The sequence below is a fragment of the Coenobita brevimanus genome, chromosome 13 (assembly GCF_032717465.1).
Source record: "Coenobita brevimanus isolate Jiangsu-jjx chromosome 13, ASM3271746v2, whole genome shotgun sequence".
NCBI classification, from domain to species: Eukaryota; Metazoa; Arthropoda; class Malacostraca; order Decapoda; family Coenobitidae; genus Coenobita; species Coenobita brevimanus.
The window spans coordinates 57,200,630-57,226,177 of record NC_136966.1 but is presented as its reverse complement, the minus strand read 5'-3'; the positions used below and the strand labels follow the sequence as shown (position 1 = coordinate 57,226,177).

General features: G+C 38.6%; 1 protein-coding gene across 2 annotated transcripts in view; it reads right to left on the bottom strand.

Moving 5' to 3' along the window:
• Nucleotides 1–25,548, bottom strand: part of Cdep (Chondrocyte-derived ezrin-like domain containing protein) — a 182,112-nt gene that overhangs the window by 47,456 nt on the left and 109,108 nt on the right. Inside the window, exons 3-11 of one of the 2 annotated variants that reach the window (XM_080283943.1) lie at nucleotides 24,021–24,158; nucleotides 22,187–22,373; nucleotides 20,848–20,971; nucleotides 17,658–17,745; nucleotides 16,896–17,051; nucleotides 12,941–12,967; nucleotides 8,782–8,942; nucleotides 8,098–8,172; nucleotides 6,774–6,877 (exon numbers count right to left, since the gene is read on the bottom strand). In XM_080283943.1, coding sequence (XP_080140069.1) covers nucleotides 6,774–6,877; nucleotides 8,098–8,172; nucleotides 8,782–8,942; nucleotides 12,941–12,967; nucleotides 16,896–17,051; nucleotides 17,658–17,745; nucleotides 20,848–20,971; nucleotides 22,187–22,373; nucleotides 24,021–24,158 — 1,060 coding nt within the window. The remainder of the gene's footprint in view (nucleotides 1–6,773; nucleotides 6,878–8,097; nucleotides 8,173–8,781; nucleotides 8,943–12,940; nucleotides 12,968–16,895; nucleotides 17,052–17,657; nucleotides 17,746–20,847; nucleotides 20,972–22,186; nucleotides 22,374–24,020; nucleotides 24,159–25,548) is intronic. The other variant, XM_080283949.1, reaches the window with a different exon arrangement.

Sequence of the window (25,548 nt, the reverse complement as noted above, 5' to 3'; positions counted from 1 at the left end):
AATTCCAGTCTCTCTCCACTTACTGTGACATCCTCTGGGAGTCACTTTCTCTCTCAATAACCATTATTTTACTCTTTTCTACATTTACTCTCAAGGCACGATGCTCACAAACCTCAGCAAAACTCTGCACTAGCATTCCTATTAAAACCGATAAATATGCTCGTTCAATAATAAAATACCTCTTTCAACACCATTCTCTAATATATGACAACTGTTTATAGACACAATTCACAGGTTTTGCTTCCAGTGTTGCTAATCATTTCTTAACTGCTTCATCTGTTCTAGAGCTTTTTTTTTTTTTTCTGTGATATGATTAAAAAACATAAAAAATTCATTAAACTCAGCATAAACTATCATCATCATTATCCTGACTCTGTTTCCCACCTAGAGATGGGGTATGGTAGGATTCAGAAATGCACAAAAGGAAAGTACAAAAGTAGACCTATCAGTAGCATACCTAGTAAAATGGTTACTCAATCATTCACAGTTCATTCAAACCCCAAGAATCCTGACTCCTCCTTTGTAAGGTGGAATCAGGACTTAATCAATTGCACATACAGTACTCATATTTCAATTTTCTTCACACACAGTCGTCAACTGGTACATTCCATAAACTAAAAAGTGCAAACCCAGTCATTTGATTCTCCATAAATATTTCATACATCTACTTTGATTTCTTATCAGTTCCTTACCTTCAACAACTTTCATACCTTGCTTTCTCACAACTAATTTACTACATTCATTCACCTTCTTCTTGGCCTCTTGGCCTACCACATCCCCACATACTCTACCTTTAAACTCACAACGCCACCCTATCTCTACCCATTCTCTACATTTGATTATCCCATATATGAACACTTTCTCATATCTTTTATCCACAGACATTTTTACTCCATAACCCAATCCTGACATCAATGCACCTTGACTTAATTCACCGTCATAATCACTATTACTCTTCACTATTCATTCCTGATAAATTGAGTAGACTGTAGCACCAGTCGAACAGGGCAGTACTCCCAAGGTTGATGGCAGGCTGGTGATACGGAGAGCTGGAGCTCAAGTTTCACCAGCCCTCAGGACTTGATCCTGACCATCTCCCTTTGCTGAACATTTTCAGTGCATTCATTTACACAGAGAGTAGGCCAGCATGCTCTCATAATACCTCTACCTTCAACTGTCTACACCACACTACATGTGCATAACATATCACACCTTCTATTCACTCTCTTTATTAATGGCCGCTGCAATGTTACTATCAAATGAAGTGGTACCTCGGATTGCCACCACCAGCAGGGTAGGGCTGGCGGCACAGGGTCCTCCCGGTCGCCATCAAGCAACTGTGCCAGCAGCGACTGTTGCTATTTCCGGGAATGCTCGTCAGCGAAGAGGTGAAAGTGTGGCCTTATTCTTCACCAACATACGCGGCCATACCACAAATTTAAAATCAGTTCATTTTTTCCTTCAGTCCATATCCCCTTTGGCCCTTTTCCTCACAGAACCACGTAATCTCACCCTCTACTGATATATCCCTATTTTGTTTTCCTGGTTACCATCTCCTTACAAACTTCCGTAAGAAGGGCGGCACCTGTTGTTATATCAAATTCCAATATGCTGTTGACACTGTTTTAAACTTCACTTCATCCAGTTTTGATTACTCATTATATAAACTAAACTGTCAAAATATTCCCAAATATATTTGTGTAGTTTATCGCACCCCCAATGCTTCTTCGGAATCCAGTATATTTGATTCTATATCCACACACTTGAGTAACCTTAACCTTGCCCTTAGCACCCAAATTACCATTTTTGGTGATTTTAACATACATAATGTTGAATGGTTATTGCATTCTGCCAGGACTGACGACGCTGGTCTAAAGTGTGAGCTGTGTTCAGAATCGTTTAATCTCACCCAGCTGGTAAAACAACCAACCAGAATACCTGATAATCCTGACCATAATGCCCATCTTTTGGATTTATTCATGACAAATAATCCAGATCAATACAGGATAGAGGTACTGTCACCACTTGGATCCTCTGACCACAATCTCATCAAAGCCTCATTAGTTAACCTCCCCACACCTCCCCGTTCTGAACCTGTCAAGGTGACCCGATGGCACTTTGATAGGGCAAACTGGGATGGATTTAGAAATTATCTTCCTGACATTCCATGGCAGTCTTTCTTCTCCAGTGATCCCAATTCTACCCAGTCCCACATTTGCGACTTAATGCTAGCTGGTATGGATTTATTCATACCAAGTCAACAGTTTACTAAAAGATCGAACTCTCCAAAATGGTTTGATGGCAACTGTGCCAGGGCAACAGCCCAAAAGTCATTAGACTATAACTCTTACTTAAAATCAAAAACATCTGAATCACTCTTTCAATTTAAAATTGCTAGAAATTATGCAAAAGCCATATTAAATCTAGCTAAATCAAACTTTCTTCAAAAACAAGCATCAAAACTACTTAACAACCCTAATGACAATAGAATATTCTGGTCATCTCTTAATTCTTTCAATAATAACTTTAACAAGTCATCTTCCATTCCCCCACTAAAATCTTCAGATGGCAACATTACAAATGACCCATGTGGGAAAGCAGATATTTTTGCCAGTACATTTGCCAGAAACTCTACCATAGACGATACCAGCCAGAATGTCCCAGTACAAGTACTTGACTCTCCCGAAATTGCCCCCCTTAAAATACAGACAAGATACGTAAAATCCATCCTAGACAATTTACCTACCAACAAAGCTCCAGGCCCAGCTGGAATTCTGCCAATTGTTTTGAAAAAGTGTTCCCCTGAACTTGCCTCTGTTCTAGCTAAAATGTTCAGACTATGCATACATACTTCTTTATTCCCAAATTCATGGAGAGAAGCCAATATCCACCAAATTCCGAAGAAAGGAAGTTCCTCTGACCCCTCTGATTACAGATCAATAGCTGTCACATCTTCTCTTGTTAAGGTATTTGAAACTTTAATTAATAAGCACACTGTTAAACATCTTGAATCCAACAACTTAATTAGTCATAGACAATATGGTTTTTGGCACAAAAGATGCACCATTGACATACTCAATCTCCTAACTCATACCATCCAACAATCAATTGATCTACATGGAGAAACTCATGCAGTAGCTCTTGATATTTCTAAAGCTTTCGACAGAGTATAGCACCGTTCCCTGCTGTCCAAACTCCCTTACTATGGACTAAAGTCTTTTGTTCCTTTAATTTCTTCATATCTTAGTGACAGGAAAATAAAAGTAGATGATGTATATCCCAATTTCCACTCAATTAACGCCGGCGTGCCGCAGGGGTCAGTCCTGGCACCAACACTATTCCTGGTTCATATTAATGATCTCTTATCTGTCACCCACAATCCCATCCACTCATACGCAGATGACTCAACACTACATAGTTCATTCACACTCAGACACCCATTTACAAAGTCTAATATCTCTACCTCTCAACTCAGTACAGCCATCTCCATAAATCAAGACCTATCTACGATCAGTGAATGGGGACAAAACAACCTTGTCTCTTTTAATGCTAGTAAAAGTAAATATATACAATTTATTAATAGACAGATATTGCCAGATTTGTACATTACTTTCAGTGCTACTAATATTCCCATCTCCAAAAGTACTGAAATTCTTGGCGTCTCACTTAACAATGCCCTCAGCTGGACCTCTCATGTTAGATCGCTTACTAAAACCACCTCAAAGAAACTTGGATTATTGTACAGAGTCCATAACTTCTTCGCTGATGAGCATTTAGCTATAATTTATAAGAGTCACGTGCGCTCTCAGGTTGAATATTGCTCACCCTTGTGGAATGGATGTGAAGAGGTTGCATTAAAACAACAAGACAAAATTCAGAACAAAGCTATTAGAATTATTAACAACCCTGCCACTACAAATAAACTACCTCCCCTGCAAGTAAGAAGGAATGTTGCCTCCCTCGCATTATTTTACAGATATTTTTTTGGCAAATGCTCAGATGAAGTTACGTCCATGGTGCCACCTCTCCATGCATTCCCTCGTGCTACACAGGCATCTGGTAGCGCTCATGAATGGAATGTCACACAACCATATTGCAGAACTTCTGCCTATCGGAATTCTTTCATTCTCCGAACTGCATCTCTCTGGAACTCGCTTCCCCAGAGTTGTTTCCCTCCAAATTTCAACTAACAGCTGTTCAAGTCTAACTGTTACAGATATTTTATGAACAGAGGACATCAGTAATCTGGTGTATGGATTATTTCTTTAGTATTCATTTGCTTTTCCTTCCTCCATTCTGTTATTTAAAAAAAAAAAAAAAAAAAAAAAAAAAAAAAAAAATCGTAACTGCATATGTCCACACCTGACTTATAAATGTCACATCTTCACAGTCATTCATTTCACTTCCCCTCATCTTCACACATCATACATTCATTCCATTAAAAAAAAATTAGCTAACTTTCTATTCTTTCATTCTTCATTAACACCTTTCTACAGTATTTCAAAGCAGCCATATAAGCTTGTCCAATATTAATGGGCCCAATACGTGCATGAAGCCTAGCTCTGCTGCTACCGTATCTTTTCAAGGTTGCTCATATAACAGCAGAGGGATCTGGCTCTACAAGTCCTCCTTTCCAGTCACATGTAACAGCACAAGCGGAATATGTGGATGGCATTCTTCCATTCATAGCCCCAGGGAGTTGAAGGTGATATACCTCTTGAGTAACTTTTACTATTCCATCAATATGACCAAGTTAAAGACAAACTATATGTAGTAAAAGTTCTGTAATCTGAATGGCAGGGGACCGAGGGCCTTTCGGACTATAGTACGCAGTACTGGTTTTTTCGGACTATCAAAAGGGACCTTTGAAAACATTAGAAATATGTACATGATTATTAAATAAACATTTAAAATGATATGGGTTATTGCTTTAGACACCAGAAATGCATAGAAATGTAGCTGAATAGTTATAGGCAGGTACTGTACATCCAAATCCAAACGCAAGTAGAAGCCAGATAAATCCTTAGATAGAACCCAGAAAATTTTGAAAAATATCTAAAAAAAATTTGAAAAATTTTGCCTTGAAAAATTCAAAGTACTATCTATCTATCTATTGGGATATTCGAAGAACTGGTGGTCAGATTGGAAGACTTTTACTGTATATACTGTACAGGATATGATAAATATATATATATATATATATATAAATAATATATATATAGAGAGAGAGAGAGAGAGAGAGAGACAGAGAGTCACCCACAGGAAGAAGGAAGAAGTAACAATGAAGGAAAAAAATACAGAAGAGGGAGTGTAAAGTCAACCATAGGCATAAGGAAGAGAATGGAATGAAGGAAAAAAGACACAAGAGGACGAAATGAAAGAAGGAAGGAAGAGAGGAAGGGCAGTCATCCAAGGACTTCAATACATCAAGCGAGTGGATGGTAAGTGCCCCCCCACCTACCACTTAATCCTCTAACATAACATACAACTGTTTATATCACATTACTTCCTTTGAATTATATGAAATCTGTGCTTGGCTACTGTTGTCCAATACACTGTAAAAAAATGACATATGTCCCTAGCAGCATTTTCATAACAGTAAAATCCCCAGCCACCTTATGGATTTAAACTGTTGCATACAGAAGAAGGTTGTTTCCAACCATGCTCAAAACACCCATAGCCACAAGGCACCCCCCACCCCCCAACACAAAATATGATGAAATGGAACTGCAGTTTCACTTTTTGCCTATAAATCCTGCGATTCACCTATTTACTTTTGCTTATTTATCCATTCATATATCTATCCAATGCCTATCAGAATGTTCAGTCTTTCATCTGGGGCATAACAGAATGATTCCAAAGTAATCCTGCCTTGACTCATGCAACTGGGTTTATTATACCCTGCTATATATTAAGAGGCACTCCTGAGATGGGGCTATCAACCTGTTCACCTGAAAACCATCTAATCCCATCTTATCCATCACATCTCTTATTGACATGACACCCAATCTTCTTACAGTTTCAACTTCCACCACAAACCTTTATCACTTTATCTTGCCATTCTCCCCATCTCCCCATCAAACATTCAATCCACATCCAGCTAAATAGATACTCCAATTCTAACCACCTTTCTATACTTGGAAATTCTGATATTAACCATCTCCCTATCAGTTTCACTATGCACAAGGCTCTATTGCTCATTTTCCTAAACCTTATAAACAAAAAGTTCTCATTTCCTATCACATTCATTTCTCCAGTTCCCACACACACCACAAAGCCCGCCAGGAGACAGGACGTGTGTGCTAGGCAATCCCTAGGTCCTGTCCTCCCCACTTACTATTTTTTAATCAGCCCATACCCCACTGACCGGGCTAATGTATGGCCCGGCCTGCAATAAAGTTGCAGGAAATCTTTGAACGAAAAAAAAAAATCCAGTTCCCTGCCTCTCTCTGTCTTTCATCCCACCTCCTTATTACAACACATCTTTCTATCTCTCTATCCATCTCCTCTTCTTACTTACCACAAAGTATCTTGCTGTCTCTCTACCCAAAATTCTCTTATCAAACCTCCTCTTCTTCCTTATAACAACACATCTTTCTCTCTCACTATCCAGCTATGTAAATCTGCCCATCTTATCCATCTCATCTTACTTCCCTCCATACCCACCACTTTAACTTACCACAGTCTTATTTCCCCATGACATCCATCTCATCTTACTTGCCTCTCTGGCCACAATTGCATTTTATTACCCACCCTCCTCCCTGAGTACTCACTGCACTGATTGTCGGAGAGGGGTAGGAGTGGCTGGGCAGAGATGCTCATTCCTACGTTGCTCACACTCGCATGACCAGAAGGACTGTGCCGAAATGACTGGGATCTGTTGGTGACAGTGAATGGAGGGAGTGAAGACAAAGCATAAAGAGGAAAATCTGGATGAGAGAGGATAAAGGGAAGTGAGGTGTGAATAAATTTGCAAGAAAGTGAGGTGAGAATGGAATGAGTGAAAGTGAGAGATGAGAGGGGATGAGGAGATGTAAGGTGATGATGGTGACGATGATGAGGATGATGAAATAATGACAATGACAAGATGATGATGATGATAACAATGATGATATATATATAAAAAAAAAAATAATAATAATAATTTGGTTTTACGCCAGGTATCCCCGATGGGCTAAGGCGTTGCCCTTTGGTAGAGGACTTTGGACTGGAGCATGTAGCATTTTATGACCGGATGCACTTCCTGGTGTCTACCAATGACCCTTGGGTGGATTCGATCCTCCGACCCTTCGATCAGAGCGGAGCGCTCTAACCCACTGAGCCACGGCTGCTACTATGATATATATATATATATATATATATATATATATATATATAAAACAATATTGTAGTAACTAAACAGAGTTGATGATGACAATGATGATGATAATATATAACCAATACTGTAATGATCAAATAAAGATACAAATATGTAAATACAAATTATGAAGCCCAAATACAAGTTGTCCATGTTAACCCAAAATCTCCAATTTTGGTGAAATTTTAGCTCTGGTGGGAAGTGACTATGCCCATTGCAAGAAACACTATGATACCGACACCAACTTGTTCAAGACTGTGACCCTAGTTTTAACATAATATGCAATTTATGACTTATTTCAAGCAGGATAAAAATTTTACAACAGTACACACTGAAAAGATTAGAAAATCACACCACAAGTCTGCTACTGCCCGCATTTACTGTGAAGCTTCTTGATGTTAATGCACAGTGGAATATACAAAAGATATGAAAATAAAAGTACTGTACATGTTTACAAGTCTATAAATTTTAGCCATAATTATATTTACATTTTGCTTTAGGGCCACTAAAAGTTGAACAGCTTAGCCATAAGATTAAACTGGGCAACTTAATTTCTCTTGCTTTGAAATCTAGACATTTTCAGACATAAATTTATGAATTTCCAAATCTTCTCAGAACCAAACTGCATTCTTAAAAGTAGTGATGAACAAAATCATGTACTGGTATGAACCAGCTTGCTTGCTGGACATAACTACAAGACAACTGTAAATTAATTTTTGTGCAATTTGTGGGTTACTTACCTTTGAAAGGGCGCCCGTTTGACATAATTATCTCTCACAAACTCCTGCACCTGTTTCTGTGTTCTCCCGCTATACCTGTAGGAAAGAAAAATGCAGACTGTTATCTGACTGCAATTTTCTTCAAGGTGATGCAGCTACTAAACATCTCCATTCCATATCTTCAGTGTACAAAATTACATCATGACGTATCTGATTGGTGGCTAATTTACAGTTCAGAAAACTCACAAGAACTGGTAACTGTGGGATGTTTATACAGATGAAGTAGCAATGTATATCAACTCTTATTTTACATTTAGCAAATAACTGAACATACTTTTTATATCCTCCTCCATTCTACATAGCATTTCCTTCCATGTACAATATACAATAATTGTTCCCATTTTAAACTCTGTCTCGTTTATGTAGTACTGCATGGAAGTTAGTGAACCAATAGGACTTGCAGAGTGAGAAAAGGGTGTTCTGATGACCCCTTGGTTATTCCATAGGTATATCAGTATATATGAATGGAATTATAGGAGGGACTATGGGGTCAAAAACATGAGTTATGTTCACTCCTCTCTCTACATATCTTTCTCTCACTTCCTGTCTTTCCCACACTCCTTCACATTTTTCCTCCATTCCACTACTTCCTACATGATTTCCTATCTCCTTCTCTCATGTCTCCACTCCACCACTTCCACCCACCTGAAGGAGGACCCCCTGGAGAGAACACGCGTTTTCTGCCGCGGTACCTTCTTGACCTGAGAGCATCGGAAGAACCCATGGTGCTCCACACACTTCTTCCAGAAATTCTTGCACTCGTTGCGGCCGTCAAAGAAAAACTCGACTATGTCCTTGTAGTAACCCTGGAACATTGTGGGAATTTGCTAGGCTAATTTGACAGCTCAGGTGGACTAGCTTACCGGGGGGGAATCTTGTTTCTCTTGGTCTTCTTTTTTGGTTAGATTTTACCTCCAGTTAAATGAACATTTTTGTACTGTATTAACAATTTATTTATCTGACTAATACTCTAACTGTACAAGAATAATCATTAGATATTTATATTTCAAATTACAGAAATATACTGACAACTTGTTATTGACTGATGTAATAATGATAATGAGGAAACTGTAGTACTGTAATGTAGTAGTTAGTACAAAAATTAGTGGAATTTTAGGATGATCTTAGCCATTACAATATTAGTTCACTTCACTCATTACAGTGACTTCAGTGGGTGTTGCTATCCAGTCACTCACTGCTACTGAATCATTATATACAGGGAAAATGGATTAATCAAAACCACTGTAAGCAATGGGGAACTCGTGAAATAAAGCTGCAAGCAAGATAAGGATGAAAAAAAACAAACTTACACCATATTAAAACAACTGTACAACTGCAGCAGTTAAGGGTAAGATTAGTATTATGCGAATATCTAGACTAGCCTATACTGTACCAAGTTTTTCACCACGAAGTAATTAACTACAAGTGTTATCAAATAACTAAACATTCCTATAGCTTCCTTTTGATCCATAAACCTACTCACAATCAAAACAAAACAGTGTTTTGATTTAATACTAACACACAGTTATAAATTATACAGTACTTCATACCTACAGAGAATGAAATGAGGGTTCACTCTCTCTCTCTCTCTCACACACACACACACACACACACACACACACACACACACACACACACACACCAAACAAGATCTAAGTTTTGGCCACCAACCATTGACCTTCATCACTGTCATGTGCTGTAATTTGTGTACTTACTAACTGTAGAAAACTCCATAATTTGCTGAGTCAAGTAACTGTGATACATCATATTATATAAATACAATCATTCCATTCCATAATATCTTATAATAATAATAAATAATGCATTTTGTATAGCTAGAATAGCAGTGTACTTGCATGGTACAGTAATAAATAAAATCAGTATCTTCATTACACTAAGCTGCTATACATAATATGTATACAAAACTGATCCAGGCAGTGCGTCATCGTGAATTGAAAACATCATGCGTGCATTGCCGTGCTAAACTGTAACCAACTAATGATAATAACTGACAACAAGAAAAGTCATCTGACAAGCATGAAATATACCGCATATACAATTTATTACAAATGGTCAAAGCAGTCAATACATCTTAGGTGAGAAAAAAGGGGGAAAAAAAAAAAAAAAAAAAAGTCCACTCAGCAAAGTACTGTACAGTACCTACAAACAATAGGGAAAAAATTTATGCATGGCCAAAATTATCACTGAATAAGATAAAAGGACTTATAGGTGAACTACATACAAGTTAAACTATATATATTCTAAGCAAAAATGAGATCCTACGTAATGTCAGGCATTTATGAAATGAGGTGAAAACACAGGATGATAAAGGTAAGACCAGGTAAAAGGGCACTAATTAAAATCACAAAACGATATACTATAGAGATAAGAAAATAAAAAAAAAATGCCAAAAGATGTAGGATAATACAAATAGAAGATAAAACTCAATAATAACAAAGAAAGAGAGGACTGTAATTAAGAGACTAAAAGCATATATTAAAGTGGGATGCAACTGCAATCGGGATATACAGGGCATTAATTAAGAAGAATAAGAGGGCACGGTACAATTAAGAGACTAAAGACTGGGATAATCAATAGATGGACTGTACAGACAAAATGGGAGTAAAATTAAATTATAAAAAACAAAGATAAGAGACATGGGAATGTATAATGTTCTTTTTTAATTTTTCAAAACCAAAAACTCATTTTCCTCCTTTAAATGGTCATGGGGGCAATGCAGGAAGGAGACTAGGCCTGTGCACCCTACTGCCAAATAAATGTGTACTGAGGGTGAGGAATTCATCTTGACACTGCCACAGGTCATGGAAGGAGGTGTTACAGCTTCAATCTGCTTAGAATAACCATTCAAAGCTCAGTAAAGTTTCATATGATGTTGTAATCACAACAACAGTCTGAGTTGACAACATCCTCACACTTCAGGGAGGGGATGACTTTGGTATCACTGGCTGAGCATCCTCTCATTAAGGAGGCCACTTAAGAAAGGCTGAGCGAAGTTTTCCATAACACTTGCTCTGTGTCCTTCTTGTTCACTCAATTTCCTCAGACATTGGGTAATATCTACGAGCTCTACCAACTCCTTTTTTGGGTTGAGGTTCTCTTGGCTGGCTGTTTGATGATGGGAGTAGGAGACGAAGGGGGACACCATAAGCTCAGTAGTGGTCAAACTAGAACAGCAGACTTCTGACAATTGTAGGGGAGTGTAAATTCTCAATTGATTGTTAAAATAGTGCTTTCAGGGGCACATAGGTGAATGAGAGGGCACAACAAGGTAAGACGGCAATGCCTCACCAGGTACAGACATGTACAGGAAGAGGGAGGGAGGGAGAGAGGGAGGCATGGGCAGAGACAGACAGCTGCACTGCTGAATGCAGTAGTGAATGTAGCACCAAGATAGGCTGAGTATTCATTCTAACCAGAGGGATTTGGTAATTGTGAATGCCTGCCATGGTACTGTTAAATGCTCAATCGGCTCAGCATACCTCCTAACTCGTTAGTTATCTCAGTATCACTGCCTCTGAGTGAGCAAGTACACACACAATTATGAGAGAAAACTTATTCACTAATTTTACAAAGATGGCAAAGGAGCCATCCAGAGTATCCAATGGCCCAAGTGAAGAGCTCTTGATGTGGGTGGTGTTAGGGGGTTGCACCACATGGTCCCAAACAATCACATACGTGAAAATTACAGGGAGAATAACTACATATGAAATTCAGTAATAAACAACATGAGAAAGGACAAAGTCCTATCTCAAGAGGTCTCATCCAGCCTGGCACCATGTTGGCAGCCATGACCCTAAACCAGGTCACATGAGGTTTAGGTGGACTAATTGGGAAAAATGGAAAAGACTTAGCCTCAACTTCAAACAAAACTCAAACCCTGAGCATAGGGGTTCGCCATAAACAAAGTTGAAGAAATACAGCATCACACATTTGTATTCGGTGAAGTTGGATGGCTGATAAACAAAATCACAAACACAGAGGTGTTTGCCATACAATCTGTCATAAAACAATGTGGCAGCAGTGGGAAGTTGAAAAGGAAAAAAAAGAAAAGTGTTACCATAGGAGGGTCAATATTAGTTCATTTACAGTACTTGTAAATGAAACGTTAAGGAAAGTGTTTGATTAATCTTACAGGCACTGTGGAATTACAGCATCTCTCTCCTTGACTTATGGCTATGTCAAGATGATCTCTCATCCTTATTGTCCTTATGTGTGATAGTAGGGTGAAGAGGTACGGTCTCTTTCCTGAGGTGCTATAATGACCTACCAGGAGTAGGAGGGAAAGTTTCAGAGGGTGCTGTTATAGCCAAACACAAGTGAAAATAGTGAGAGAGAGAGAGAGAGAGAGAGAGAGATAATACATAAAGTTAATAAACTGATGGGACTATAATTATATGATCAAGAGCAAAGATACCACAGCCATGAACTGTACAATTTAGAAATAAAAAGCACTTAATAAAGAGATGGACAACAAATAAAGATATGAATGAATAAATACTCATGAAGAGCTGATACTGTACTACAGAGACTTAAAAAGATAATGATGATAAAAGAGATGGACCATACAACTGAGCAAGGATAACACAGAGATAAGAAAGAGCATGGAAAACAAAGTATTAGAGAGAAATGAGAGCAACAACTACAAAACAAAGACGGGATAACAAAGAGAGCTAAGACAGAAGGTGAGGTAAAACACTAGGGAACTCAGAACTCCTAACTACTAAAAAGCAAAAATGGAGAAAGCCAAAGCCATGTAGAAAACAGGATGAGGGGGCCAACACACCTCCGGCCACCGTCCTCCGTAGGGCAGCTTGTGGAGGGGGGGAACAAGAGGGGGAGGGGGGAGTAGGTCAATATCGTCCACAGTCTCACATTCAACCTGATCTGTTCACCTCAACAAATATGACTATTAACTACTCTTTTTCCTCATCTGTTCACCTCATCAGATCTGACTTTACCTGAATACTGTATTTCATTAACTTCACTTGCTTTGCTGAAGTTAATTTCATTAAATTGTGGCTTACACTTACTATTCTAATTCTGCAATAACAAGCCTGATTTCGCTGTACAAAAGTTTTAATCACTGGCAAGAGTATCTTCCATATTTACAACAACTGTTCATCCTATCCAACATTCCTACACTATTTGTCATTCAGCCTACAAATAGTCCGCACCAGTATTGTATCTTGTGACTGATGAGTGTCGTGGTTATGGATCATTAAGTTAGATATTCTTCACTGTCATGCACAACTGTCATGAAGCCCTGTAATGCTGCATGACATGTTATTGTATTATGAGCAAGAAATAAAATAAACAGCTCAGCCGTTTGTGAGCAAGTTAGGTTAATATTGCAATCTTGGGGAAAAAAATTCATAACCTACAACCAGAAAAAATAGTACAAATTTAAAAGCATTATTTCCTACTCCTTCCTTCATTAACCAATTAACAAAACAAAAAGCAAGTGTGTGCAACATTTAAATGGTTATCTAAGATCAGTTATGTTTAGCTATGGCATGAAATATAAGAAAAGTGATGAAAACATTATCTACCTATAACACAACACTGACATGTTATCTGTGTGCACAAAATAAAGCATCATCCTACAGACTCGTCTCCTCAACACATTCACGTCCATCTGAGGTGCAAATACAAAGAGACACGCAAGACAAATGTTATATGTGGTCCCAATTCTGAGCTTTCTTGCTCTGTAATCAACTGTGATAATGACTCAACAATAACAGTGCTTGGGATAAAAATGTGAGTCCATTACATTATTCTGGCCTCTGTCGCATATGTGTGCATGTGTAACCAATGGCCAATTTTGTTCTACCACAATCACCAGTTAGTAGGTTAGACGCATGCTGTCAGGCGCTCCCAAACACAGACAAACACACCACATTGTAAACATTACCTCGCCCTGGGTCAAGGAGAGGTCGGGGCGGGGCAGGGGTGTATGTTGGGGGTGGGGGACGACCAGCCAGTAATGTTGTTGTTGTTTTAGGAAGGGATGATGGTACGGGTGGGGGGCAGTGGGGAGAAAGGGAAAGAAAGAAAGAGAGAGAGACAGAGAAATCATGTTGAAATGCATTGTATTGGTTCTCACTGCATATGGTTCAACCTGACTTGCAATACAGTATTTCAACCACTGGAATTCTCATACTGTCATGGAATTTATGGTATAATATTACATTCTCCCAAAATTTTATTCAACAAAATTACGTCCAATATAACCGTTAGCAAAGCATTAAAGAGCATGCTTTATCACAAATGACTTATCATTTATAAGCTAATGGTTAAGCTGTATTAAAAAAAGGAACATAAATACAGTAAACTTCCATCTTAATAAAATGAACTGGAACTGAGTACATTTCTTTTAAAAAAATCATATTTTAAGGGATAATAAGAAATTATCATTTTACCCCCAAAATTACAAATGATGCCTTACACACTATACTAATTCAATGGGTAGGGCTCACTGAACCACTAAAATTTACTATCTTTTTGTTTTAACATTACAATATGTCAAGAAAAAATGGTTAACAGAAGATATGAATGCTGCAATGTTCAAAACACTGAGGCACCATCAGGGTGGAAACTTGGGAGAATCTATTCTCCACAATATTTTTGGAATTAAAGTAATCTACGACAAGTCATCTTGAAATTTATCTTGTCACGTTCATTTCATTAGAAGGTATACTGGGCAAATTGGTATTCTGTAAAACTGACATGGCTGTGCAATGTAAAAGACTAATTAGTGGCAAGTTTCACTAAACCCTGAGTACTCTAAAAACTGGCACTCAGTGTACCACATTTTCTAACACATGGATGTAACTTGCAAAGTGGGTAAATCAACATGACTACCAAGAAAATCCTCTTTTTCCTCTTCTTCTTTCATAAAGTAAAAGGATACCATGAAAACAAGAGTTACTTTACAATCAAACGCATATTTTCCCTCCGTTGGGAGGCAGTGGAGGCAACTAACCCTTCAGTACAATGATGCCCTGTTTGTTTTATTCTTGCTAGTACCAGATTATTATGATCTGTTTGAGAAGGACTCTGGACTAAGGGGGTTTGAAGCTGCTAAGGCAAGAACCCTCACAATGAAAAAGTCTGAACTATCTTCATAAACTCCCTATATCCAAAACTTCCCCCTGTGCAGAACAGCATAACCTGGTGACAACAAGAATGAAATGAAAATGCTAGCATCACAGTAAAAGAGGTTAGAAATGGCTCAAAGCCACTTGCAACCCACACCATGCACTGCTGGGTAGGAGGTTACATTTCATCCATATACTGTACAGTACTGGTCTCAAGCGCTGGGTGTTCAAATACACAACTACACTGTGCAGAGAATAATCACAAATCCCCTAAGTGTTTTCTTGAAAGTTAGAGCTTTCATGCCATCCATCATCTAGGAATCCCCATCACCTTACATATAACTAAGCTGTCCAGCTACACCAATGCCACAAAGTGAAGGCAACCATCTGAAGGGTAAGAGGGATCAACAACCTGCTCTGAGTGATGCAAGCCACTGCTGAGAGGTTGAGAATAGCAAATGCTTGAATAATGAAAGTTATCTATCCTTAAAAGCAAGATAACTATGACTGTGTATTCCTATGCACTGATGTGTGTTGGTTTCAGTTTGTCTAACCATTTTCCCTGAAGAGTGTATCCACAAAAAGAATGATGAATCCATCCACTATTGAAGTCATCCGTGCAAACTTTGAGATAAAATAGAGATGGGGATACATAACAGAAAAAAATGGTGATGCTATGAAATGAGACTTTCACAAAACCTAATGCTCGATACAACTCAGGAAGTTGCTGGGCATTAGCTGAGCTAGAGGGGATTCCTTAAGACAGTAGAAGGCATAATATCTCTCACTTCCGGTGAGGCCTCTGTTATGGCTCTTTTTTTTTTTTTTTTTTTTTTTTTTTTTTAAAAAGACCATTGGATGACATGTGCCCCATTAACCTAGACTAGACTGTATGGTAGTGGCTGCAAGTAAATTTAAGCTACTTCCTTAAGGATGCTGACACCACCAGAATGAAGGGGAAAAAGCAATACAACAGGTAGCACCTTCTATCTTCAATACTTTTCGGATAAATAATTCATGAAATAGGATGAGACCATTTTTCTGCATCTACTAATCTAGCAATCCCATTAAGGTATACGACATTTCCTATGGTGAAAGTTTGAAATCATGGATAAATTACTACTTTATTCAAAATGCCTAGAGCAATAGTTCAGAATGTTCAACTCTCAATAATGTGAGAAAAAAAAAAAATAAAGTAAAGGTGAACACCAATTACAGAATATGTTGCAAAATTCACCACAGTAAATAATCTCATCGTCTATAACCTTTAATAACAAAAGTTCCACAACACTTTGGCCTAATTTTCAAAAGGAAAACTGGAAGCCTGTTTTTTATCTGAATTAAAATGTTATAATTTATAATGAAGATTATGTTTCTTCTTAGACAATATTATACAAAATTAGAAAAAAAAAAAAAAAAAAAGGAAGAAAATACAGGGTATGTAATGTGACTGTCCTAGTAAGTTCAACATGATATACCGGTATATATACAGATAATAACTTCAGGAGGGGGAAAAATATATCCTTCAATAAACCTCACAGACTCCAATCATGTATGAGAAAAAGAAAGAATAAAAAAATAAAAGCATTAATTCATTACAATGGTAACAATAAAAGAAAAACAGTCAGAAATTAAACTCACATATCCTTCAGGGTGTAGTTTGATGAGGAAGCGTTTGCGCTTGAAGGACAGCTTGCGGATCTTGGCCCAAGAGAACGTGTTGATCTTAGTGTAGTTCTGGAAGACCAGGACCCCCATGTGTGCTACGGCCAGGTTCAGAGGCACACCCTCATGGTCCTGCAAACAAGCCACATGGTCGATATGAGAACAGTGTTTGCGCATTATGGTACGTGATACTAAGTTCTTATAAGTCATCTTTTGCTACCATATTTTTTCTACTGAGTTTGTTGTAAGTTAGAGAAAGACTGTTTAATAAAATATCATTGTTGTCCATTAACCTGATTTGATAGTTTCTCCCATATTTATAGTACTCATTGTATGGAAAAAGTTGTGATCCTCTACTCTTCATGAAGATTCCCTATAGTCACTTTTCTGCTTCATAGCAGGGTCTTCAGGACACCAGCCATCGTTCTTGCCCAGGTCACTCTTTTTTCCACTTCCATTGCATGTTTCCTCCTCTTTTATACTACTGCACCAGAAAAATTAAACTTAATCACCAATTCTAGTTCCATTTACCAGCATATCACACTTCTCTCTCAATCTCTCAACAACTACCACATTACTCTTAACTACATTTACTTTCCAACCATGAAGCTCAGACATTCCTAATAGTTTGAGTCAGTCGGCAAAGATCTTGTTCACCAGTAGCAAAGAACACAACAGAACTTCTGGTTTAATACAAATACAATTAATACAATATGAAGGGACCTTATGCAATATTACCTTAGCTGGGTGCATCTTAATTCCATATAGTTCGCATCTTCTTGCTGTCTCCAGGAGGTTGAGGTCAGCGGCTGCAGGCGTCATCCCTCTGTAACAAATACCAACAAACACTGTATTAAACATCTCAATATTCAAGCCTACATATTTTCTACCTTTGATTACTCTAAATTCATACCTCAGGGGTGTCTTGTTCTTTCCATATAAAAATACTGCACACAAAACTCCAATATCATGTGAGCTATATATGCCAACCACTCCTCATACATAATCTCTCATGGGCCAGATCTGGCTGATGCACTTTAACCAACCACACCATCAGGGATTCTTTTAATTATGTAGCTATTAACTCGTATACAGTATAAAAGGTGTCTTGAGCTACAAAAAACCCTTTACTTTGCCACTGTAATGTAGAGTTACCTGTAGGCAGCAATGCATGAAGTGAGTGGATGGTGGGAACCCTCACCTACCATCAACCCATATGATTACAGATAAAGTTTAACCCCTCCATGGCCGGAGACCTGGAATTTTCCGTGCATGCCAGGCGGACGCCAGGGCCATTTTTTGAAGTTTCGAAAATTGATTTTTTTTCTTGCCATATTGAAGAGAGTTCAGATGCACCTAACAGTGCAAATCCCAGCTTCCTAGATGCATTTTGTGGCTTGCAATGGAGCACGGAAGTTGCAGAAATATCTGCAACTGATATCCGCTGCCCCGGGGCACTTCCGCAACGCAACTAGGCAGGTGTTGCTATTTTTTTTTATCTCCCACAACAATGCGAATGGTGCTGAAACATTGCGCATATATGAGATATGATGATATCGAATGATTTCAGTATATAAGTAATCCCTCTAATATCTGGACGCCCACTATCCAGACATCCCCACTAACCGGACATAATCATCCCAGGATCCAATATTCCCAAGATGGTCCGAAAACCGCAAAAAAAATCGAAAAAAAAAAAAAATTTACCTCAAAAACCTCATTTTATGCTCCTTTTGTATTTATTTCAGTCTTTTATGTCCCTTATTGGTGTGATTTGGGTCTTAAATAGGTGCTATGCATGTCCAGAGGGAGTTGTATAGGTGTTTTTCTGAGTCAGGCTAGGTTAGGGTCCATAACTACCAGTCCAGGAGCCAGGGGCTTGTAAGTACCCAGAATGTTGAATATTGTATGAACCTACCTCAAAAACTTCATTTTATGCTTCTTTTGCATTTATTTCAGTCTTTTATGTCCCTTATTGGTGTGATTTGGGTCTTAAACAGGTGCTATGCATGTCCAGAGGGAGTTGTATAGGTGTTTTTCTGAGTTAGGGTCCATAAGTACAAGTCCAGAAGCCTGGGACCCAATATCCGGACAGGACCACTATCCGGACATGCCTATGGCTCTATTACGTCGGATATTGGAGGGATTACTGTATACAGTATTATGAATGGCTGGAAAAAAATTGTTATGAATACTTTTTCACCACTGGTATGATATAAAATATGTTTATGGTAGTTTCGTGTTATTTTTTATGTTATCATTGTGTCCATGCTTGGAAAAGGGAGCGAAAGGGTTGAATTTTCAGTCCTAAATCAGAAAACTGCACATCCTCCGAGGCTAGGCTCTGCCATGGGAGAATAAAGTGGAGGGTCAGATCCGATTAGCAATACGGAAGTTGAGTCGCAACTTTGAGCTCCCACACCACAAGCGTGGCTAAAAATAGAATCTTAATGCAGTTTCAGAAGTCTAATTAATACGAGTACAGACACAAAGCAGAAATAAATACGTTTACAGACGGGAGAAAACGAGTTGTATAGGTGTTTTTCTGAGTTAGGGTCCATAAGTACAAGTTCAGAAGCCTGGGACCCAATATCCGGACAGGACCACTATCCGGACATGCCTATGGCTCTATTACGTCGGATATTGGAGGGATTACTGTATACAGTATTATGAATGGCTGGAAAAAAATTGTTATGAATACTTTTTCACCACTGGTATGACATAAAATATGTTTATGGTAGTTTCGTGTTATTTTTTATGTTATCATTGTGTCCATGCTTGGAAAAGGGAGCGAAAGGGTTGAATTTTCAGTCCTAAATCAGAAAACTGCACATCCTCCGAGGCTAGGCTCTGCCATGGGAGAATAAAGTGGAGGGTCAGATCCGATTAGCAATACGGAAGTTGAGTCGCAACTTTGAGCTCCCACACCACAAGCGTGGCTAAAAATAGAATCTTAATGCAGTTTCAGAAGTCTAATTAATACGAGTACAGACACAAAGCAGAAATAAATACGTTTACAGACGGGAGAAAACGTATTTTTTCCATAATAACACTTTCATCTTTCTCTATCATTTTAGGCCCATCCTTATCATATTACCTTGTTCTTTTCGCAATATATAGCGCTGTCTCGTAAACAGGGTGGTTGTGTGTGTTTTGCAAGGGAGGAAAAAGATTGTATTTTGTCTGGGTCAAGATAATGGGTGTAACTATGTGTTTTTAGGCATGGCTACGACCGAAAAAATTGTACATCCACTCGTCATGACAGCAGGTGGTGAACTGATAGAAATGTGAGAGGGTGAAGTCAAGGTCAGTCTCATGTCCCAGATTTTTGTTCACCTCCCGAAAGTTTTCACAGTTTTCTACAAGTCACCCTGCATCTAATGATCCAAACCATTACAGCAAACCTGAGCAAATAGATAAAGATACCAAGACAAAAATGAATTTTTCACTTATTTTCCAGTTTTTTGTTTGTGCGTGTATTACTTCATAATCGTAAACAAGTGGTTGTGTTATGCAAGAGAGGACAAAAGGTGATATTTTCTGCCTGGGCCGAGATAATGGGTGTAGTTGTGCTTGTTTAGGCATGGCCAGGAGCGAAAAAATCGAAAATCCACTCATCACACCCACAGGCTCTGAACTGTTTGATGGGGTGTATGGGAGTGTAATGTAGGTCAGTGTGAAGACGTTCAGAATGTTCGTTCACTTCCCAAAAATTTTTGCAGTTTTTATAGGCCACGCTCAAAAGACGCCTGCGGACATTTATCGGCTAAATGTCATTCGACGCCGGCGACCACGGAGGGGTTAAATACTATATGTTGGAGACAATACTGTACATGTGTACTAAATGCTGGTTAATAAGCTTTCTGGATACTAATGCAACAGGATCTGACCACTGCTACAGTCAACAACAATCCCATGGCTATCTTACACATGCTTTTTGTGGTTCTCCATAATTTTCCTCTCCAGTTCTTGATTCTGTGAGGGCACAAACTTGTAGAGTGAGAGGTAGCGGTGGTCAGGGTAGTCCTCGTCAACAAAGTCACCACATTCAGCTGTCACCACAGAAAGAAGCAAGTGTTAGTGTTGGTAAAGAATGTCCCTATATTTCTGTTTTCTCTATAACCTGGCCTAAGACTGCCATCTCTCCACCCTGAAAGCGAAACTATAACACCTGATTAATTCTAAAATATGATACTAGTCATGAAGCGCTGGTATGGAAAGGCTCCACAGACATGGTACTGGCTTTGTATGCCTTTGAGCTATATGAAATTTGTTGCATAATGGATAATAATATGAGCCAAGTTAAGATGAAAGCATAGCAATGACTTCACTCATCAATGACAATGAAAGCCATAACACTGGAGACTAATACCTGTATTCATCTTTCAAGAGATCCTAGTTCTGTGGACTTTATTATACAGTCAGCCTCACAATAAAGTCTATAAAATGCAAAAACTCAGTAGAATAAAGATATACATGTTATTCCTGGCACTTTTCCTCACTTCTCTCTTGATTGTCCTTTGTTATAATTGTTGTCACCTCCCTGATACAGATGTCATTCAATGTAGAACTGCAGCTGTTAAGGATTACAAAGTACAGTAATGTGGGTTGCAGCCAGTGAATTAAAACCATACAGATATGAGAACGATACGGAGTAAGGAAATCTATTTATCAATGGATGGAAGTGTGTGTTTAAATTAATGAACAAAAAGAGAAAGTAAGTATGAATAAGGTGGTGGAAAATGTATGTGAGCAAGTTTGGGGGAAGGAGGAGGCATGGATAGCTAAGAGGAAGATGATCGTTGGATAAGATGGATGAATGTGAGAAGGAACAGAAGTTAAGGATGCAAAAGACTTGGCAAAGAACAGAAATAAATAAATGATGCACAGCATGTGTGGTGATGTGTATGCCAAAACTTCTGCTCCCTTTATATCTCTGCAATTAACTAACTGGTCTCTACCCCATGATATTAATCCCTTCAAACCAATGATGTATTTTTCATTTTTATCATGCCACCATCAGATGCAATAAGCTTGAGGGAAAAATCTTTTTAGTGTTTGGGTTAATTAAGGCTATATTTAACCCATCCAGCTAAAAAAAGTCTCTCCTGAACTGAGAAAAACTGCCTGGAGCTTTGAATAATCAATGGATGGAGATACGGCCAACTTTACTGGGAATTCTGCAAATAGTTCTCCAAGATGATGTCAATGATAATGATGACAAGGTGAGCTTTTCATGTGATTTTTGCAAAGGAGTGACTGGTTACCCTGGACGATATAAGATGCCATGAGTGCAGCAGTGTTGTCATTGCACATGAGGCAGCCATGAGCGAGGTCACGCTTGATCTGCAGGGCAAACAGATAGCGGGTGTATTCCTCCTCCAGCTGAGCGGGGTCAGGGGTGTAGAACTTCACGCAGAATCTCAGTACTGGTTCCACTTGGCTTAAGCACACCTGCAACAAACAGTAATGGTCAGGTATACAGCAGCACTGTATAGATTCTGCATCACCATACATGTGTTCTTTCACCTAAACACAGCCCAGATTTTCATTCTTTTGCAGCACACTTCATGTAGCTCAGTGGCAGAAAAAGGCAATGCCATAGCTCTACATCCTTTCCAGAGCACTTCTTTGTGACCAACATCATATTCTCTTATTAATACGAGTTACAACTCAGCCCTCAAGATGGTGATATGGTAATTTTACGCCAAGATTGCATACAGGTATAGCAGGCATCATAATTGCATGGGGCATCTCAATCAGCCCTCTGATTGCACCGCTATGATTTCACTCAGCTGAATCAAATCATAAGGTGTCAGACAGACTTAAATATTTCAAATGTGTCTATCGCAATGTAAGGGATATCATATAGTATGTACCCTCTTTACTGCACCATCATGGACACTGCGGGTGCAAACTCGTTTCCTTTCTCAATGACTGATGGTATGTGTGTGTATGTACAGTAAAATTCATGAGCTATAAGGTTATAGACTAAATTTGTAACTTCTTGAAGTATACAAATTTCTTCCTGGTTCACTTTCTGATGAAGTGCAGTAGCTTAAAAATCTAAAGAAGATTATAAGAAACACTGATGAAAAACACAATTCACCATCTATGAAGTTCAAACTCACTCTACTACAGACTTGCTGGCACAACCTAAGCTAAACAATTATAACTATATATACCACAGCATAAGCTAATGAAACAGTTTAGCATAGAGTAAAATACGTAAACCTTTCATAACCTGATATAAAGCTGGTACACACTGTAACATAAACTTTAACAAAACCCACTTGCAAATGTACCAAAATGCTTCTCTATCTTGAAGTAATTTCTCTGCCCTTCACCCCTTCAGCCTGACAACATATTCTAAAAACTTATTCTTGCAAACAGCAGATGATTTTATACTGCTATGGAGAGACCTCATGCAGTTAAGGGGTAAATGAAGGCAAAATCTAACCTCTCCTGCTCAAAAAGTCTTCAGTGCTACATGAAACTGTCTGGAGACAGCAAGAGTGTAATGAAAGACATGTTATGAGACTGAAAAATGTGATGGAAAGTTATCACCAGACTGAAGGATGTATTGCTAAATGTAAGATGTATCCACAGGTAGTGTGGTTACATGGAGGTAAGAAAGAAATAGACTGACTAGGACACTGAGTGCGATGGAGGGGAAGAGGGTGAAGGGAAAACCAAGGATGAGCTGAAGGGAAGGGAAGAGGGTGAGAGGGGAGACTAAGGATGAGATAGAGAGGTGGGATAGAGAAGTAGCCTACATGAATAAGGGTGGTATGAGTTGGAAAAAGGGCAGCCTGATGACAGACGACACAATGAGACGGAGGTAATTTATTTGTAGTCATTTCTTCCAAGATTATGGCATCAGGTTATGGATGCAATTTGTTTGAAGTCATCTCTTCCAGGATTATGGTATCAGGTTATGGACGGATTGACAGAAACAACAGTAAACCCTTGCCATTTGGATAAGTCATAAGTAACATAACCTCTACCAAACTCAAGTGTAACCTACAGTTCTAAAATGTTGTCCTTCTGTAACTTTTAACTAATTTTCTCTGCCCTTAACTGTAACTCTCCTGTGCCCACCTGTCTGTTCATGGGCTTGTCCAGGTCGAGCCAGTAACGAGTGTTGCCATCTGTGTATTCCAACCCAAAGTAATCTGACTCAAGAAGGTTCAGCTGTCGACACACCTGCTCCAGAAGTACTGATGCACAAGCCTTGCTCTGGGGACAAAGAACAACAAAATTACTACAAAACTTAACCATGTGAATCAGGTGACATTCTCTTAATATTTATTTTGGTGACCTCCAGAGTATTATATCTGACTTAAGAAGGCTCCACTGTCAACATGCCTGCTCCAGAAGTAACAATGCACATTTCTTGCTCTAGGCACGAAGAACAACATAGTCAATTTGTTTCCAGTTGATGGATCTAGGCCACTCCTACAACTTGAATACTATATCACGGTTACTTGAAATATGATGGGCTCTGGTTATTAAGTACTAATGAGTTTCCAGTGAGTGTCCTTGGTTATTAGCGAAATCAACTTTCCAATATACTGTACAGAATCTAAACTTAGCCATCAACTGAACTGAAAGGAGTCAGGGGCTTTGTCGGGTTAAACAATCTATAATACAGTACTGAGCTTTGTCAGGTTAAACAATCTATAATACAGTACAGGGCTTTGTCTGGTTCTATAATACAGTACAGTGCAATGGTTAATCACTTGAATCCAGTGATTTTTTTTTTTTTTTTTGCTACCTCCTGATCATTATTTTCACCTTAAGAGTTTTACAATTAACAATTTAAGATGTACCCTTCATTAGCCCCTCTACTTCTTGGCTGCCCTTCTAAGCTGAATAAAACTGGTAGCAGCAAGAATGAAACAATGACATCCTCCTGCTGAAGGGGTTATATTAAAAACTACTGTACTTCAGTTCATGTATTGTGCAGTGCAATGCTCAGCACTGGGGCAACAGTACTAAAAACTGTATATAGCATTAAGTAGGTGACTGAATGATGTTTAAAAAAAAAAAAAAAATCAAAACAGCACAAAAAATCATCACCAACGTGCATATACTGCCTAAAATCACCATGACGTACAGTTTAATGTTATGAACTATGTGGCTGCTTTCCGGAAACATGGGCAAAAATGCAATATATGCTGTACATCACACATCTTAGCTGGAGAACTATCTATTCCTACAATTATTTTTGCTATATTTATCTGAAAATTATTTAAATTATCCAAAAACAAACACTGGGGTGGTAAAACAAGTACATAAGTGGTAAAACAAACACTGGGGTGTTAAAACAAACACAGAGGAGGTAAAAACAAACAAGGAATGGTACAACAAACACTGGGGTGGTAAAACAAACACAAGGGTGGTAAAAAAAAACACACACACAGAGGTCATAAAACAGAGGTGGTACACCAAACACTGGGGTGATAAACCAAACACTGAGGTGGTAAACCAAACACTGAGGTGGCAAACAAACACAAGGGTGGTATCTCATTTGCAGAGGAGGAAAAAACGCGACTGAGATTGTATTATTTAAAGCATGAGCATGACACCTCCCTCCCCCCCTCCCTCTATTTCTCCTTCCCTCCCT